Source organism: Scyliorhinus torazame, chromosome 7, assembly GCF_047496885.1.
Source record: "Scyliorhinus torazame isolate Kashiwa2021f chromosome 7, sScyTor2.1, whole genome shotgun sequence".
In the NCBI taxonomy this organism is placed as follows: Eukaryota; Metazoa; Chordata; class Chondrichthyes; order Carcharhiniformes; family Scyliorhinidae; genus Scyliorhinus; species Scyliorhinus torazame.
The window spans coordinates 210,191,260-210,211,201 of NC_092713.1; the positions used below are offsets into that span (position 1 = coordinate 210,191,260).

Here is a 19,942-nt window from a genome sequence, read left to right on the forward strand (position 1 = left end):
ACAAAAGAAAACGTTTATTTATAAGAGCGTACTATTTACAAGGGGCCCGGTTGAACCTCACCGGGTCCTCTCTCTGTCTCAGTCAGTTCCTACATGGGTGACCTTTCATACAACATGGTTATCAGCCCCTTAGTTAGTGGGGGAGCTCATACACACCGAACCACACAGGGAAAACAATTGAACCCGCCCTGTGTGTCCCTTGCAGGCTATAACAATTTTAGTTTATGTCCATCCAAAAACTGGGTTATTTCACTATTAATTGGAGTTAATAAACAATCGAGGAAACAACTGAATCAAGAGAGAAATTTAGTTTTGTCCTGAAGATCTAAAATTGTAAAACTTAACTGACTGCAAGAATGTTTAAACTTGAATGTGTTGCTTCAGAAAAAGCTGACTCTTGAGTTTACACATGTAGGACTTGATTTGTAGAGGAAAGGGGGGTCTCGCGAGGGTTACTAACCCTCCCGGAATGGCTGGGAGTCCCCAGGAATCGGCCTCAATTTCATGGAGACAAAACAAAGAATTCCAAGAGCATTTCAGCTCCTGGCAACAGCAGCCAAGACCATTCGCCAGCCAATCACAATGCGGGCTCGGGTACCACCTGACCTTCCTGATGTCTGGGACTGGCCTTCAACCAATCACAGTGTGCACTCAGATACCAGCTGACCTTCCCTCAGTCAGGAACCTACCCCCTCACCCATAGAAAAGCTTGGCTTAGCATCGGCCACTTCATGGAAATAGCCAAATGGCCCACAGACCACTCGATCAGTGCTCCAATCAGTTGAGGGGATGCACACGTGGGGTGTGGAGTTGGATATAAGGGTGCTGATCATGAGCCAAAGTTAGCCTCGGCTGCGACTGGACTGGTGCTGTTATGGTGATTAGTTAGTGTTACTAATATAATTAATTATTGTCTGATCGAATTGGTGGCGATTGAGCCGACTGTAGCTTGGATTTCCAAACCCTGAGAGCAACTGACAGGGGAAGGAGTTATTCAGACTCACCAGTGGAATTTAGCGGAGACAGGTTCATTCCCTCTAACTCAGTGTCGCAGGCTTTTTCTCTAGTTTGCACCTCATTGTCATCTTTCCATGACATCAGTTCTGCCAGTTTTCAGTGATGTCACCTCACCGATGTCTCCTGCAATATGGCTAGCCAGAGTTGACAACCCTAGATGCCACTCCGTACCACCTCTTTTCGGAAATTTTCAACGTATTAAGTGCCTGTATTAAATGCCGCGCAGGCATTTAGCAGACCAAGTACCCTGGGCGGAGGTCCCACCTCTTAAACAGCAGTGCCACTAGGAACGTTTGGTTGCTGCTTGTCATACACTCACCCGAGGCCTAGGATTGTTGTTGGATCCCATGCCACAGGTGAATGATGGGAAAGAGAGTTGTGGGGTGGGGGTGATGCAGCGAGGAATCGCCAGCTGCCTCATTAGTTGTTGGATGTTGCATCTCCCGATGCAGGGTCCCTTGATTAGTCACCGAATGCCTTTGAATGAGAAGTCCCCCTAGGAGCCTTCCCCCTAGGAGCCTGCAAGCAACTCTTTTTAAAAATAAATTTAGAGTACCCAATTCTTTCTTTCCAATAAAGGGCAATTTAGCTTGACCAATTCACCTACCTGTCACATCTTTTTGGGGTTGTGGGGGTGAGACCCATGCAGACACAGGGAGAATGTGCAAACTCCACAGAGACCATGACCCGGGCCGGGATAGAACCCGGGGGCTCGGTGCTTGAGGCCGCAGTGACAACCACTGTGCCACCGTGCTTCCCTGCTAATTGACAACTTAAGGGCTTCAATTAGCAGGGGGGAAGAAGAGTAGGCCAGTATTGGGCGATCCCACCTCAGATGCAACAGGGATGCACGTGGAAAGACAGTGGGGTCCCTACCCACCTGTAATAGCCTGCACGTGGCCTACGAGGTGGGAATGATTATCTTCCCCGTGATACTTGCGGAGTACGAGCTCCCCCGCTAAGTGTGTGGGGAATCTCTGTTAACCTCTGTATAAAAGGTCTGCCAGTAAGGCACCGACCAGAAGAGGAACCTGGGCAGTGAAAATATTGTGAGTAAATAAAACTACGTTTCTTTGTTTTATTTGGTGTGGACTCCCTGGGCGGGATTCTCCAATAATGGGACTATGTCCCCACGCCGGCGTGAAAAGCGGCGCTAACCACTCCGGCGTTAATGGTCCCTGATAATGGGGAATGCTCCCCTTCCTAGGGGTCTAGGTCGGAGCCGAAGTGGTCCCCGCAGCTCCAGCCAGCGCGGAATGGCCAGCGTGATTCCACGCATGCGCGGGGGTTCCCTTCTCCGCGCCGGCCCCAGGGCAATATGGCAGAATCCTACAGGGGCCCGGTGCGGAGGAACATAGGCCCCCACGGAACCAGCCCGCCCACCGATCGGTAGGCCCCGCTCACGGGCTTGGCCACCATCCCCGTCCCCCTCGCGTCCCCGGGGATTCTCCGACCCCGCACCGGAGTCGGAGAAACCCGGCTCCTGTGTCCTTATTAAACCACCGTCTCCCCATTTGATTAAGTACCCAGCTACTAAACATGTAATGAAGAGAGCACTAAATTCTGCCCGTAGCTTATCATGGGTTGTGGGGGTGAGACCCACGCAGACATGGGGAGAATGTGCAAACTCCACAAGGACAGTGACCCAGGGCCGGGATTGAACCCGGGTCCTCAGTGCATGAGGCAGCAGTGCTAATCATTGCGCCACCGTACTGCCCCATGTGAGACAATCCTTGACTTTATATGGGATATGGGGCTCGCAATGATTAAGGAGTGTTTTGCTTATGTGGTGAAGGATCAGTTTCAGAAGGACAGAAGAAACTATGAGAACAGGAGGATATTGTCCATCTTAGGCTGATAGGTGAAATGCAGGGAATGCAAGATACTAGATAATTAGTACTATTGAATAACGAAACTGTTGGGGAAGTGAAGGAACTCTCCATATTTTACCATTTACAGACTATGGACCAGAATCAGCTTGGAATTAGTTCAGATTTAGTGAGTTCACTTATTCTCTAAATTCCCAAGTCCTCTCACAATCTTCCATCTGTCCTGTTTTGTCTAATCCAACACAGCTGTAAAATAGAGCTGCAGCTTCCAGCCTGTCACACAGCCCAGCCAACATTACATACTTACTGTTTTGTGTTTGGTACTTAAGAGAAGAATGACTTTAAAAAAAATCTTAAGAATTTCCTTAGGAATTAGTGTCACCTGTTTGGGTGGAATGGTCCACGAAGAATAGAGTTTGTTGTTGGATTTGGCCGATGCCTCATTATTCCTCAGCCTCATTACTGACCCTGGTGCATTTTGTCACTACAATTCATCCAGGATAACAGGGATCAGCGACACAGGGCACAGCTTTTTAGTCAAATCTGGGAGAAATCTTTGTCCTTTCAGAGGATGTATCAACTCAGACATTCCCTGCATGCACCCAGACTGGTATTGTGCTGTATTAAGTATTCTCAATAATCTGTCTGGTATTTCATCGGTTCCAAGCAATCATTCTGACCAGTATTGAACAGGTTCCCTAGGTCAATGCTGCAACTTAGAGGAATGAGTTTTCTACCCCGAGGTTAGCTCACTTGGCCAAATTGCTGGCATGGAGTTCAGAATAATGCCAAAAGTGGGGGTTTGATTCCCGTTCTGATGGAGGTCAACTTAATCGGGACCTGACTCTTTGTCCTCTGAATGAGGAAGGCGGAACACACATGAATAAATTAATTCTGTCCAGATGGTATCGTACAACATTAAAGGCACGGGCAGTGAGATCATGGGTGATCTGCAGTCTATACCTGCCTTTGCCACACAGTCTTTATTATCTCTGATTGACAAATATCTATCAATCTCAGTTTATGTATTTATTTTTTATCCATTTAGAGGGCCCAATTCTTTTTTCCCCCAATTAAGAGGCAATTAAGCGTGGCCAATTCACCTATCCTGCACATCTTTTCGGGTTGTGGAGGTGAGACCCACACAGATACGGGGAGAATGTGCAAACTCCACACAGACCGTGACCCAGGGCCGGGATCGAACCCGGGTCGTCGGCGCCGTGCGGCTGTAGTGCTAACCACTGCACCGCTGTGCTGCCCTTCAATCTTAGTTTAAAGATAACAATTGGTCCAGCATCAATTTCCATTTGTGAAAACGAGTTCCAAACTCTTACCACCCTTTCTGTGTGGAAATGTTTCCTAATTTAGCTCCGCCAGGTCTGGTTCTAATTTGTAATCTATGCTCCCTCAATGCTCCCACTGGTGGAAACAGTTTCTCCCAATCTACCTAGGGGCGGTATGGTAGTGCAGTGCTTAGCACTGTTGCTTCACAGCGCCAGGGTCCCAGGTTTGATTCCCAACTTGGGTCACTGTCTGTGCGGAGTCTGCGCGTTCTCCCCATGTCTGCATGGGTTTCCTCCGGGTGCTCCGGTTTCCTCCCATAAGTCTCGAAAGACGTGCTTGTTAGGTGAATTGGACATTCTGAATTCTCCCTCAGTGGACCCGAACAGGCGCCAGAGTGTGGCGACCAGTGGATTTTCAAAGTAACTTCATTGCAGTGTTAATGTAAGCCTACTTGTGACACTAATAAAGATTATTATTATATCTGTTCCCTTTAATGTCTTGAAAACCTCAATCACCTTCGAAATTCCAGGGAATAATAATCTTTATTAGTGTTGCAAGTAGGCTTACATTAACGCTGCAATGAGGTTACTGTGAAAATCCCCGAGTCACCACACTCCGGCGCCTGTTTGGGTACATTGAGGGAGAATTCAGAATGTCCAATTCACCTAACAAGCACGTCATTCGGGACTCGTGGGAGAAAGCCGGAGCACCTGAAGGAAACCCACGCAGACACGGGGAGAATGTGTAGACTTCGCACAGTCAGTGACCGAAGCCGGGATTCGAACCCGGATCCCTGGCGCTGTGAAGCAACAATGCTACCCATTGTGCTACCATGCTGCCCAACAAACCTAATTTGTTTAATCTCTCCCCATAGCTTAACCATTGGAGTATGGGTGTCATTCTAGGAAATTTATATTGCTTCTCCTCCAAGGACAATATATCCCTCCTAAGGTATGGTACCTCTCCTAAGAACTGCTTGTCGTATTCCAGGTGTAGTCTAATCAGGGTTCTGTGGGCATGGTGGACATGGTACGACAGTTATAGGTAGATATGTGATGTCATTTAGCTGCACTTTGGGGTCAGTTCTGGATCCTGTTAGCACTGGGGAATGTTTGAAGGGCATGGCAAGCCAGAAATTAGGCTGTTGAAGTTGGCAGAACTGCAATGAGGCTATTGGAGTTTGGTCGTATGGAGAGTCCACCTGGCAGCACTACAGAGGTGGAACCTACAATGTGGCACAACTCTAAGACAAGGCTGTGGCTTTCCACAACTGGGGGTCAAATTTGAAGTTCAGCTTGGATTCTTGGGCCGGTATTCTCCGGCCATTGGGATTCTCTGTTCCCACCAGCAGTGCGTCTCCACCCGTGTGTTTCCCGGCAGTGTGGGGTGTCTTCAGTAGGAAATCCAATTGACAGCGCCGGGAAGAGAAAGTGGCACCGCCAGCGAATGACGTGCTGCAGAGAAACACACAGCTGGTGTTTATCAACAGTGGCAGGAGGGAAAAAGGTTTGACCTAGAAAGCAATGGGTGGAGGTGAGGGTGTAATATACTGATTTGTGACTTTCGAAGAGTTGACACTAAATATTAGGGCCTGTATTTTCACCCCCAAGTTGGGAGCACAAGGTCTTTGTCAGCTATGTAAAAATAAAACAATTAAAAAAAATACAGCCCTCACCTCGCACCTCACACATTCCCCATGCCAACCCATGCTATCTCATGACTCCCACTCATCCCCATGGCCCCTCATACCCTCTATACCAATTGGTCAGTGTTGAGAGGAAATGCAAGGGGACAGCGCCTGGGGGCAGGGCTGCATGTGTGTGGTGGGGGGGTGGGGACAGTTGTGGGGCTCTATTCTAACCTTTATGTACCAGGGCGGCCTTTAAAAATGGCGCCATGATCTTTTAAAATTCTAAGTTGCGGGGCCACCAGCATGATGTCATGGGACTCGCCCCTTCAAGTATTTAAACCCAAATTCCGAGCGTTATGGCAGAGAAAGCTGCCGTTGGGGCCAGCGGCTTCAACACTGCTTTTCCCACCCGCTGCTACACTCTGCATACAAAATGGAAAATTCTGCCCAATTTATCTGAACAATGATTGTGACAAGTTTGCTTTAATAGTGTCTATTATAAAAATAGACAGAGAACAGAAAAAAGTGACACCAAAATATTTTAGAAAAAAGTGACATCTAAAAAGTAGATTTTTCTTTAGGCTGGATGAACTAGATGTTAAATAAGATTAGGATAGATTCAGAAGTGTGAGAGAGAATTTGAAGCAATTTACAATGAGTCATGTCATATTTAAAATTTCAAGACAAGGCAGCAATGCCCGCTCTCCCCATCACTGTTTGCACTGGCCGTAGAGCCCTTAGCAATGGCCCTTAGATTATGGAATGCCTGGGGGGGTGGAGAGCACAGGGTCTCTCTCTATGCGGATGTCTTGCTGCTCTATGTCACAGACCCGGTTGGGGGGATGGCTGAAAGCTTGGAGATACTAGGAGAATTTGGGCGATTTTCAGGCTACAAGTTAAATATGGGAAAGAGTGAGATGTTCGTGATCCAGGCATGGGGGCAGGAAAGGAGACTGAAGGAGCTACCTTTCAAAGTGGTTGGGAGAAGTTTTAGATATCTGGGGATTCAAGTGGTTAAGGATTGGGGCAGCTTCATAAGTTAAATCTGGGCAAAGTGGTCAATCAAATGAAAAGGGACTTTCGCAGATGGGACATGCTCCCGCTGACGCTGGCGGGAGGGTCCAGACGGTGAAGATGACGGTCCTTCCGAGACTTCTCTTCTTTTTTCAATATCTTCCGATTTTTGTCCAAAAGGCTTTTTTCAGGAAAATGAACGTGGCGATATCGGGTTTTGTGTGGGCGAGTAAAACCCCGAGAGTAAAGAAAGCACTCCTGGAACTGGGTAGAGGAGAGGGGGGCTTGGCCCTCCCGAGCTTTATTAACTATTACTGGGCGCCAACATATCGATGGTCAGGAAGTGGGTAGTGGGGGAGGGGTCGGTTTGGGAGCGAGTGGAAGCGGCATCCTGCAAGGGTACGAGCTTGGAGGCTTTACTTTTTTAAAAATAAATTTAGTGTACCCAATTCATTTTTCCCAATTAAGGGGCAATTTAGCGTGGCCAATCCACCTACCCTGCACATCTTTGGGTTGTGGGGGCGAAACCCACGCAATACGGGGAGAATGTGCAAACTCCACACGGACAGTGACCCAGAGCCGGGGTCGAACCTGGGACCTCGGCGCCGTGAGGCAGCAGTGTTGGAGGCTTTACTAACGGAGCCTCTGCCGTTCTCGCCGGCTCGGTACTCTACAAGCCCTGTGGTGGTGGCAGCCCTAAGGGTGTGAGGACAATGGAGGCAGCACATGGGATTGGAGGGGGGGTCAATGTGGTCACCGATTTGTGACAACCACCGGTTTGCCCCGGGGGTCTGGATGGGGGCTTTAAGAGATGGTAGTGGGCAGGGATTGAGAGATTTGGGGACCTATTCATCCAGGAGGGCTTTCCGATCTTGGAGGCACTAGAGGAGGAGTTTGAGTTGCCGGGTGGGAAAGGGTTTTGGTACCTTCAGGTGTGGGACTTTGTATGGAGACAGGTCCCAGGCTTTCCTCGTCTCCCCCTGAGGGGACTACAGGACAAGGTGATGTCAAAAACAGGGGTTGGAGAGGGGAGGGTTTTGGAGATATACAAGGAGTTGATGGAGTGGGAAGGGGCCCCTGTCAGAGAGGTGAAGAGGAAGTGGGAAGAGGAGCTGGGAGGAGAGCTGGAAATTGAACTGTGGGGAAAAAGCCTTGAAGAGAGTTAATTCATCTTCGGCCTATGCCAGACTTAGCTTGATACAGTTCAAGGTGGTCCACAGGGCCCACATGATGGTAGCCTGGATGAGCAGTTTCTTTGAGGAGGTGGAGGACAGATGTGGGCAGTGTGGGGGTAGCCCGGCGAACCATGTACATATGTTTTGGGCATGTCCGAAATTGAGGGGATTCTGGCAGGGATTTGCGGATGTTATGTCAGAAGTCCTGGATGGGAGGGTAACTCCGAGTCCAGAACTGGCAGTATTTGGGGTATCGGAAGATTCGGGGGCCAAGGTGGGGGGAGGGCAGCCAATGTCCGGGCCTTCTCCTCCCTGGTGATCCAGAGACGGATTTTGCTGGGATGGAGGGACTCGGAGCCCTCAAAGTCAGAAGTGTGGTTCAGCGATATGGCAGGGTTTCATAGATATCATACAATTTACAGTGCAGAAGGAGGCCATTCGGCCCATCGAGTCTGCACCGGCTCTAAGGAAGAGCACCCTACCCAAGGTCAACACCTCCACCCTATCCCCATAACCCAGTAACCCCACCCAACAGTAAGGGTTTATCAGTCTGGAAAAAAATCAAGTCCGCCTTGAGAGGATCAACTCAGGGGTTCGCCTGGAGATGGCAGCCGTTCATCGATTTCTTCAAGGAAAATTGAACATCAGCAATAAGGGGGAGAGGGGAAAAGGGGGGGGGGGGAGGAAAACAGGAGGCATGGCAATGTTAGATAAGGACAGGGAACTTAGTATACGGGTAATTAGGGAATAGGGCGGGGGTAGTAGGGGACGTTGTTTTTTGTTCTTTTAGGTGTTTTGCGTATGTTGCCTGCGCGGTTGAATAAGAAATGTTAATGTGTTAAATTGTGAAAATTACAAATGCTTCAATATAAAATATTTTCTAAAAAAAAATATTTAAAATTTTAATTTTCTGTCTCTCTAGTGTTGTTTGGCAGTGAAACTGCAGAACCCCAGGATCACATCCTCCTAAATCTTGGTGATGGACTCAAGTTAACATGTGACACCAATCGATCTGTGAACATCAACTGGTACAAAGAAGACAAGCAAGTCCTCTCCGATGACAGGGTGCATGTCGGCCAGAAGGTTCTGGAAATTGTAGAGACGGCATACGATGATTCTGCCCTATATCTTTGTGTGGTACGTGGAACAGGCGAGATTCTAAAGAATTTCACCGTGACTGTTGCAGGTACAACTTTTTATTCTATTCAGTCAAGTCTTTGATATCTACACCCAGATGTTAATAACTATCTTTTCTTATAGAAAGCATGTTTGTGCTACACAGAATATAGTATATTCTGTGCATGACTTTAGATATTGCTTAATCACTACTTTTTATTTAGCTAAGTTGTTTTCAATGTTTTTCAGTCTTGATGATGTTCTGCACTTTAGTTTGTGTTCATAAATTTAAAATATAGATGCAGCACGATACTAAGGGTTCGAGACTTTGCTAGTATCGAACATGAGCTAGTGCAATTGAATTATTGTTAACGGCTGTTCATGGATTTGAACCATTGACGGGTATATTTCTCCATCTCTGAGTGGACAACAATTCAATATAAATACGGGGGAATATAATTTTCTTTTGAAGTGTTTTATTGTATTTTCCAGTTTTTACAGAGTAACGGCTCAAGTGTGTCTGATATTTAAAAATAAAGTCAGTTCTTATTTACACAACTTTTTACATGTGATTTTCCCACTCTTCTCTCTCCACCCCCCCCCCCCCCTTCCTTTGTTGGTGGCTTGGGGAATATAATTTAAATCTCCTTTATGTGTCTGAAATACAGACCCTCCAATCTGAAATAAAATGGGCTTCTTTTAATTTCTATGCCAGGCCCACGCAGACTAATTTAACCAAACGTCCTGATGGAATTCAGGTGTGCAAGTACAACAACAAGTTCATCATGTACACTGTTTGTACATGTTTATTCGGGAGGGCTCAAAGTGCAGCCTTCAGCTATTTTATAGAATGCAATTTAGGATTCAGGATTGAATATTCTATTTGTACAGGAGAATTGCCTCTTGCGTTAAAAAATAAAGTAACCACAATTTATTATGGGCAGGATTTGACACCTACAATGTTAAAACTTAGCAAATAAGGTAGAAACAATCGGCATGGGACTATACATTTTGGAATGGGATTCCTCATAAGGAATTGTTTAATTTGTATTTTTATGGGAAGATGCAACAGATGTGCCAATTTTAATAATATATACAAAGATCGCGTTTGATCACATAAATACATGTTCAATACATTGAGTGTACATAGTATAACATTGTACTATTATGGTATAATTATATAGTCAATACAACTGAATGCAAACTGTTAGAAGCTAAGGAAAATTATTCCACAAGAATGTCTGATTTCACTTAATAGTAAATTGCAGGTGAATTCTGGAAAATTAGGCACAATTCACGGGCGAAATTCTCCGTTATCGGCGGAAAGTCCGCCGATCGGCGCAAAAAACGGCGCAAATCCGACTTGCGTCACGTCGGAAAAATGGGTCGATAGTCTCCGGCCCGAAATGGGCTAGCAGCGACGTAACGGGATCCGCGCTTGCGCAGTGGTTCACACCGTGCAGCATCATACGCGCTGCACGGCGTGACAGCTCATAAGGCCGCGCTGCTCCCCCCCACCCGACCGCAACACCCGATCGCAACACCCGACTGGATGGCTGGCCGTCGCTCAGCCCCGAGGTTCGAGTCACGCGATGTGGAGGCGCTCCTGGACGCGGTGGAGCAGAGGAGGGAGGCCCTGTATCCCGGGCACGGCCGCAGAGTTGCCGCACGCCACAGCCGGCGTCTGTGGAGGGAAGTGGCAGAGGCCGTCACCGCTGTGGCCCTGACACCACGGACAGGCACCCTGTGCCACAAGAAGGTGAACGACCTCGTCAGAGCAGGCAGGGTGAGCCTCCCCCATATCCCCCCTCCCCCATATCCCCCCTCCCCCATATCCCCCCTCCCCCATATCCCCCCTCCCCCATATCCCCCCCTCCCCATATCCCCCCTCCCCCATATCCCCCATATCCCCCCTCCCCCATATCCCCCCTCCCCATATCCCCCCTCCCCCATATCCCCCTCCCCATATCCCCCCTCCCCCATATCCCCCATATCCCCCCTCCCCATATCCCCCCTCCCCATATCCCCCCTCCCCCATATCCCCCTCCCCCATATGCCCCCCTCCCCATATCCCCCCTTCCCCATATCCCCTATATCTCCCCTCCCCATATCCCCAATATCCCCCCTCCCCCATATCCCCCCTCCCCCATATCCCCCCTCCCCCATATCCCCCCCTCCCCCATATCCCCCATATCCCCCCTCCCCCATATCCCCCATATCCCCCCTCCCCCATATCCCCCCTCCCCCATATCCCCCCTCCCCCATATCCCCCATATCCCCAAGTGAATCCAGCCCTAACCTTAACCTCTGCAATGCACGCGCAACCGATGGCGTGCATTCATATACCTGCCTAACACTGTTGCCTTTTACCCCTGCCCCCCCCCCCCCCCACAGGAGAAGCGCGCACACAACAATAGGGAGCATGTGAGGACTGGAGGAGGGCCCGCTGATGAGAGGCCACTGACCGTACATGAGGAAAGGGCCCTGGAACTGGCTGGCGGACCTGAGGACCGGGAGGTTGCTGATGCAGAGGTCGGGGGCGTACTAGCGAGTGAGCCACCGACAGCCCGTCCCCATATCCCCCCTCCCCTATATCCCCCTCCCCCGTATCACCTGATCACTGCCTGATGTCTAACCATGCATGCTTCATTGTGTATCGCAGGACCAAACGTCCAGGCACCCATCCCCGCAGATGCAGACCGCCCGCAGGATGCCCCTCGGAGACCACAGGAGACGGAGAGACCCGCACCCTCCAGCATGCGACGCCCGCAGGATGCCCCTCGGAGACCACGGGAGACGGAGAGACCCGCACCCTCCAGCATGCGACGCCCGCAGGGTGTCCCTCGGAGACCACAGGAGACGGAGAGACCCGCACCCTCCAGCATGCGACGCCCGCAGGATGCCCCTCGGAGACCACGGGAGACGGAGAGACCCGCACCCTCCAGCATGTGACGCCCGCAGGATGCCCCTCGGAGACCACGGGAGACGGAGAGACCCGCACCCTCCAGCATGCGACGCCCGCAGGGTGTCCCTCGGAGACCACAGGAGACGGAGAGACCCGCACCCTCCAGCATGCGACGCCCGCAGGATGCCCCTCGGAGACCACGGGAGACGGAGAGACCCGCACCCTCCAGCATGCGACGCCCGCAGGATGCCCCTCGGAGACCACGGGAGACGGAGAGACCCGGACCCTCCAGCATGCGACGCCCGCAGGATGCCCCTCGCACACCACGGGAGACGGAGAGACCCGGACCCTCCAGCATGCGACGCCCGCAGGATGCCCCTCGCACACCACGGGAGACGGAGAGACCTGGAGCAACAGGGAGACGACACCCCCGTCACGTGCGGGAGCGACCACCCAGCGACGAGGGGGGCAGCCACAGGCCCCCGTCACATCCGAGCCAGGACACCACTACCCAGGACACCACGACCCAGGACACCACTACCCAGGACACCACTACCCAGGACACCACTACCCAGGACACCCCTACCCGGAACAGCACTACCCAGGACACCCCTACCCGGGACAGCACTACCCAGGAAGACGAAATACCGGGCAGTGACTCAGAGTGGATGGGTGGAGACGAACCCCCACCCCAAAGTGCCATGGACTCAGAGTGGGACGAAGAGCACGACACAACGCCACTGCTGTCACCAACACCCTCCACCATCGCAGAAACACTCACCACGGTTGGGCACTTTAGTGATGAGGCGTCTGGTACACTCATTGGTGCGCAAAACACAGCCATCCCGGTACAGCAGGTGGAGATAGGAGCAGCAGAGGGACCGGGCGGTCGGAGGGCAGCCCAGCCCAAGCGAACATCTGCCGCCCAGATGGATCCCGGGTTCCTGGAGTTACCACACCCACACATAGATCCGATGCAACCACCGACCCGGAGACGAGCGAAGAGGGTGACGGGCGGCTTGCGGCGGCTGCGGTCGCAGGTGGAGGAGTCCACCCGCGTCCAGGAGCTGGGAGTGGTGCCGGTCATGCGTGCCACCCAGGCTGACACCGCACGGGTGGCGTCCGCGGTGGAGGCAATGGGTGCGACGGTGTCAGACATGGGGAACGGTTTGCGAGGCCTGGGGCCTTCCGTGCAGGCGGCGTCTGTGGCCCAGGAAATGGCTGCCCTCTCACAGGAGGCCATGAGCCAGTGCCAGCGCCAGATGGCAGAGGCGCTCAACGCCATAGCCCAGTCTCTGCAGGCCATGGCCCAGTCTCAGCAGGCCATGGCCCAGTCTCTGCAGGCCATCGCTGAGGGCATCGGCGCCAGTGGCCATGTGCGAGCCGGCGTCGCACTGTCACAGACAGGGTTTGCCAACCCCCTGGGCTCCATGGCTGCAAACCTGCAGACCCCTGTCGATACCAGCACGGGCCTCCAGGACTGGCAGCACCAGATGTCGGGGGGGGCGTCGGATGGCCAGTCCGTTCGCATCCCCCACCCATGTAGAGGCCTGGGGGCCATCGGGCACCCCGAGGGAGGAGGAGGTGGTGTGGTCCGTCCCGGCTCCCTCTGTAGGGGAGGTCCCGGTACACCGCGACACCTCGGACTCCCCCCCCCTTCCGTCCCAGGTGCATCGGGTGGGCAACGGGCAGGACAGGCTGGCAGCTCGCCATTCCAGTCGCCCGGGCCGCAGCCTGGCCCATCTAGGCCAGGACGCCCCAGGAAACGGCCGCCAAAGGGATCCAGTGTCAGAGGGCAGGAATCACAGGAGTCCACCTCCAGTTCTGCTGTATCGTCTGGGGAACCACGTAGACGTAGTTAAAGGGCCCGTAAGGCCAAACAATTAGACACTGAGTAAGTTGGCACGGGTGCAGGGCCCAGTTGAGTTTTAGGGGCTAGGGCACGTGCATGAACTCCTTTGGTTATTAAAGTCAATGTTACACCTACCGAAGCTGCCTTTGTGCTCTGTCCAAAGTGTGCGGGGGTGTCATGTACGTTGAGCGCAAGTGTGTGTGTGAGGGGTGGTCTTACCTCAGCCCCACGTGAGTCTGCCCCCTTCCCCCTGGGCCGCCATCAACATCCCCCGGGCAGAGGACGGGACCGTGCGCTGCAGTGTCACAGCCGCATGCAGGGATGGTCCGGGTGGATGGTGGTACTGTGGCCATGGATCAGACATAGTCCAACGATGTAGAGCCAGGAGCTCATCGCAGGGCGGGTTGTCATCATCCACCATGGCCTGCGATAGACACGCGTCCACCCGCAAGTGTGTGAGCCCGGCCCGTTGTGCCGCAGGTGGATCGGCAATGGGGGGGGGGGGGTGGTGTGCATGCGGGTGGGGTGGGTGGGGTTGGGGAGGGGGGTGAGGGTGCTGGGTGGGTGGATGGGTGGGGGGTGTGGGTGGTCGGCTGTTGCCATGGCGTGCGGTCTGTGGCCATACTACCCGATTCCCACGCCCATCTAGTCAGTGAAGCGGGCGTCTATCAGTCTGTCCCGTGCCCGCTGGGCCAGCCGTTAACGGTGGACAGCCACCCGCCTGTGTCTACCCCGTCTGCCCTGACCATTGCCCCCATCCCCCTCATCTGGGGAGGACTGGGCCTCTTCCTGCTGCTCCTCCACTCCGCCCTCCTCTGCCTGCGGCACATCGCCCCTCTGCTGGGCTATGTTGTGTAGGACGCAGCACACCACAATGATGCGGCCGACCCTATCTGACCGATACTGGAGGGCGCCCCCAGAGAGGTCCAGGCACCTGAAACGCATCTTCAGCACACCAAAGCACCTCTCGATCACTCGCCTTGTCGCTACATGGGCATCATTGTAGCGGTTCTCCGCCTCATTGCGTGGCCTCCGTATAGGCGTCATCAGCCACGATCGCAATGGATAGCCCCTGTCACCCAGCAACCAGCCCCTCAGCCGGGGATGGCGTCCCTCGTACATGCCGGGGATGGATTACCGCGACAACACGAATGAGTCGTGTACACTGCCTGGGTGACGGGCGCAGACGTGCAGGATCATCATGCGGTGGTCGCAGACCACCTGTACGTTCATCGAATAGGTCCCCTTCCTATTAGTGAACACGGCCCTGTTATCTGCAGGTGGCCGCACGGCGACGTGCATCCCATCGATCGCGCCCTGGACCATGGGGAACCCGGCCACGGCAGAGAAGCCCACGGCCCGGGCATCTTGGCTGGCCCGGTCCACGGGGAAGCGGATGTAGCGGTGCGCCATGGCACATAGGGCATCTGTCACTGCCCGGATGCACCGGTGCACCGATGTCTGCGATATGCCGGACAGGTCCCCACTCGGTGCCTGGAATGACCCCGTTGCATAAAAGTTCAGGGCCACCGTAACCTTGACGGACACGGTGGGAGGGTGTCCCCCGCCAGTGCCACGCGGTGACAGGTGTGCCAGCAGGTGGCAGATGTGTGCCACGGTTTCCCGGCTCATCCGGAGTCTCCTCCTGCATTCCCGGTCCGTGAGGTCCTGGTATGACTGCCGGGGCCGGTACACACGGGGCGCCCTCGGGTGCCTCCGTTGCCGTGGGGCCGCGACGTCCTCCTCCCCCTCCTCGTCCTGTCGGTCAGGTGTCCCTCCAGCCTGGGCGGCTGCCGCCTGCCCCTCTGCGGCAGCCTGCTCCTCCTCTCTGGCACGCACCTCCTCCTCCTCATCCAGGGCAACATAGACATGAGCGGCTGCCACCACGGCGGCCAACATCGCTGGATGATCTGAAAACATGACGGCCTGGTGGGGGGGAAGGGTACGACGACATGTCACCATTGCCCATATCCCCTCCTCCCCCCAGCCAGGTGGCATGGACCGCATGGGTCCAACTGTTGGAGGCTGGCACCTGGCCAGGTGGACCAACTCACTTGCCCTCCCATCCCCCTCCTCGGCACGGACCACCCCCCAACCTCCACCCCAGCACGGACCCCCCCACCCCAACCTCCACCCCGGCACGGACCCCCCCCCCAACCTCCACCCCGGCACGACACGGACCCCCCCCCCCCCAACCTCCACCCCAGCACGGACCCCCCCCCCCAACCCCCAACCTCCACCCCGGCATGGCACGGACCCCCCCCCCAACCTCCACCCCCAGCACGGACCCCTCCCAACCTCCACCCCGGCACGGACCCCCCCAACCTCCACCCCAGCACGGACCCCCAACCCCCAACCTCCACCCCGGCACGGACCCCCCCCCAACCTCCACCTCGGCACGGACACCCCCCCCCAACCTCCACCCCAGCACGGACCCCCCCCCCAACCCCCAACCTCCACCCCGGCACGGCTCGGACCCCCCCCAACCTCCACCCCGGCACGGACCCCCCCAACCTCCACCCCAGCACGGACCCCCCCCCCACAACCTCCACCCCGGCACGGCACGGATCCCCCCCCAACCTCCACCCCGGCACGGCACGGACCCCCCCCCCCCAACCTCCACCCCAGCATGGAACCCCCCCCCACCCCCAACCTCCACCCCGGCACGGCACGGACCCCCCCCAACCTCCACCCCAGCACGGACCCCCCCCCCACCTCCACCCCAGCACGGACCCCCCCCAACCTCCACCCCAGCACGGACCCAACCCCCAAACTCCACCCCGGCACGGACCCCCCCCCAACCTCCACCCCGGCACGGACCCCCCCTCCCAAACTCCACCCCAGCACGGACCCCCCCCAACCCCCAACCTCCACCCCGGCACGGCACGGACCCCCCCCAACCTCCACCCCAGCACGGACCCCCCCCAACCTCCACCCCAGCACGGACCAACCCCCAACCTCCACCCCGGCACGGCACGGACCCCCCCCAACCTCCACCCCGGCACGGACCCCCCCCAACCTCCACCCCAGCACGGACCCCCCCCAACCTCCATCCCGGCACGGCACGGACCCCCCCCCCAACCTCCACCCCAGCACGGACCCCCCCAACCTCCACCCCGGCACGGCACGGACCCCCCCCAACCTCCACCCCAGCACGGACCCCCCCCCAACCACCACCCCGGCACGGAACCCCCCCCCACCTCCACCCCAGCACGGACCCCCCCCAACCTCCACCCCGGCACGGCACGGACCCCCCCAACCTCCACCCCGGCACGGACCCCCCCCAACCTCCACCCCAGCACGGACCCCCTCCGACCCCCAACCTCCACCCCGGCATGGCATGGACCCCCCCCAACCTCCACCCCGGCACGGACCCCCCCCAATCTCCACCCCAGCATGGACTCCCCCCAACCTCCACCCCGGCACGGCACGGACCCCCCCCCCCCCCCCCAACCTCCACCCCAGCACGAACCCCCCCCCCCCCAACCTCCACCCCGGCACGGCACGGACCCCCCCCCAACCTCCACCCCAGCATGGACCCCCCCCAACCTCCACCCCGGCACGGACCCCCCCCCAACCTCCACCTCAGCACGGACCCCCCCCCCAACCCCCAACCTCCACCCCGGCATGGACCCCCCCCCACAACCTCCACCCCGGCACAGACCCCCCCCCAACCTCCACCCGAGCACGGACCCCCCCCAACCCCCAACCTCCACCCCGGCACGGCACGGACCCCCCCAACCTCCACCCCGGCACGGACCCCCCCAACCTCCACCCCAGCACGGACCCCCCCCCCAACCTCCACCCCGGCACGGCACGGACCCCCCCCTAACCTCCACCCCAGCACGGAACCCACCCCAACCTCCACCCCGGCACGGACCCCCCCCAACCTCCACCCCAGCACGGACCCCCCCCCCAAACCCCCAACCTCCACCCCGGCATGGACCCCCACCCCCCCCAACATCCACCCCGGCACGGACCCCCTCCCGACACTCCCCCGGAGCCCAGCCTACTCTAACTACCCCCCCCGCCGCACACACACACACACAACCCGAGACACACCTCTCCTCACGCAATCAGACTGCGGCCACGCCATTGCCTGCCCAGAGCCAACCCCCCAGGCCGTCACTCACCTCCACGCTGGTCGGCATGAGCCTGGAGCACCGGGTCACGCCGATGAAAAGGAGGTTTGATTCACGTCGACGTGAACGGTCATCACATCGACGGGACTTCGGCCCATCCGGAAGGGAGAATATCGGCAGGCCGAAAATCGGCTGCCTTGCGCAGACCCGTGACATTCTCTGCGGCAACGGCGCCATTAACGCCCCGCTGACTTTTCTCCCTTCGGAGACTTCGGCAACCGGCGGGGGCGGGATTCACGGCGGCCAACGGCCATTCTCCGACCCGCTGGGGGGGCGGAGAATGACGCCCCACATATTCAGATTGTAAAATTCAAATTCAGCTCACAAGTTTTCACAAAAATGCCAGCTGATATCAGTCCTGATACAGGATTTGTACAGGATACAAAGCATACCCAGTACAGAAAGCAACGCCTTCTGTGAAGTGCATGTAGGCACAATTAATGTGAGGACAGGGTGGAACATTGAGCTGCATCCCATTTGAACAGCATCCAGACCCTCTCATCCTACACATGCATGAAGAATGGTTACTTGGAAATGCCATTTACTGTGTGCCTGCCATCCATTTCCTTTGTAGTAGTCCATTACCGTAAGGGGGAATTGAGATTCCACCAGTAATGGGTCCCTTTTGGAGTAAGAGAGTTAACCTAGCGCATATCAGTAAATATTTTTTTTAAATTTTATTTAGAGTACCCAATTCATTTTTTCCAATTAAGCGGCAATTTAGCGTGTTCAATCCACCTACCCTGCACATCTTTGGGTTGTGGGGGCGAAACCCACGCAAACACGGGGAGAATGTGCAAACTCCACACGGACAGTGACCCAGAGTCGGGATCGAACCTGGGACCTCAGCGTGCATATCAATAAATATAACCAACAGAGCTCCTTTGTCGCAGTTACCACAATGTATTTCCATAAAATCTAGACTGGAGTGAGTATAGTATGAAATTCCAGATTGGGTTCCATGAGGCCTAATGTCCCCTACATTAATCATTTCAGATTCATTGTCTTCTGGTGATGATGATGAAGATGGTGGATCTGAAGATTCAGCTCCAGAATCCAATGATGGTCATGCTTATCCTCAGAAAGGTCAGTGATTTAGATGTACTCCTTTTAATAACACACATACATAACACACATACATACACACACACACACACACACACGGAATATGTCATGAGACCAAAGGGTCTGGAGTTGAGCATCAGTGAACAGGTTTTTTTATTGGTAAATTTATTGATGACTTCTTCCATCAATTCACTGATGATTGGGAGAGGAAGGGCTCTAATTACCTTGGTTAGATTCACCTACTTTTTGTAGCTAAGACACACATGGGCTATCATTCTCATCATCAAGTAGCGAATAATGCTAAGCTGCACTGGAACAACCTGGGCGCGATTCTGCACTCCCGCGCTGGTTTGGAGAATCGCCTGGGTCGCCAAATTTTCCCGGGACGCCGGTCCGACGCCCTCCCTCGATTCACCCAAGCGGCGAGAACGGCCCCGTCGAGTTTCGCGCAGCGCAGGCCGGAGAATCGCCCGAGACACCCAAAATGGCGATTCTCCGGCACCCCTGCTATTCTCAGGCCCGGATGGGCCAAGCGGCCTGCCCAAAACGGCGCCGGCCGCTTCATATATGCGGCGCCGCCTTTACACGGCGCCAATGCCTGGCGCGCGTAAATGATGCGGCGCCGCTCCTAGCCCATTATCGGGCCCTGAATCCGTCGGGATAGAGGCCGTTTCGCGCCGTCGTGAACCTCGACAGCGTTCACGACGACGCGAACACTCTGCCTCCATTTCGGAGAATCCCTCCCCCTAGTTTTGGTTTGCATATTGATTAATAGCTGAACGTGGGACGAAGAATTATGGGTTTATTGTGACAGTGAGACAATGTAATTTTCAACCACACATCTTACAGCCCCTCTGTAATTTGGGAGAAGCAATTGAGTGACCCTAGAACCAACCAGTAGGCTCTCCAGTTA

General features: G+C 55.1%; 1 protein-coding gene across 3 annotated transcripts in view; it reads left to right on the plus strand.

Moving 5' to 3' along the window:
* LOC140426820 (fibroblast growth factor receptor 4-like) overlaps positions 1–19,942 on the plus strand; it is an 88,404-nt gene that overhangs the window by 33,424 nt on the left and 35,038 nt on the right. For 2 of the 3 annotated variants that reach the window (XM_072512035.1, XM_072512036.1), the window contains exons 3-4: positions 8,872–9,135; positions 18,961–19,050. In XM_072512035.1, coding sequence (XP_072368136.1) covers positions 8,872–9,135; positions 18,961–19,050 — 354 coding nt within the window. The remainder of the gene's footprint in view (positions 1–8,871; positions 9,136–18,960; positions 19,051–19,942) is intronic. The other variant, XM_072512037.1, reaches the window with a different exon arrangement.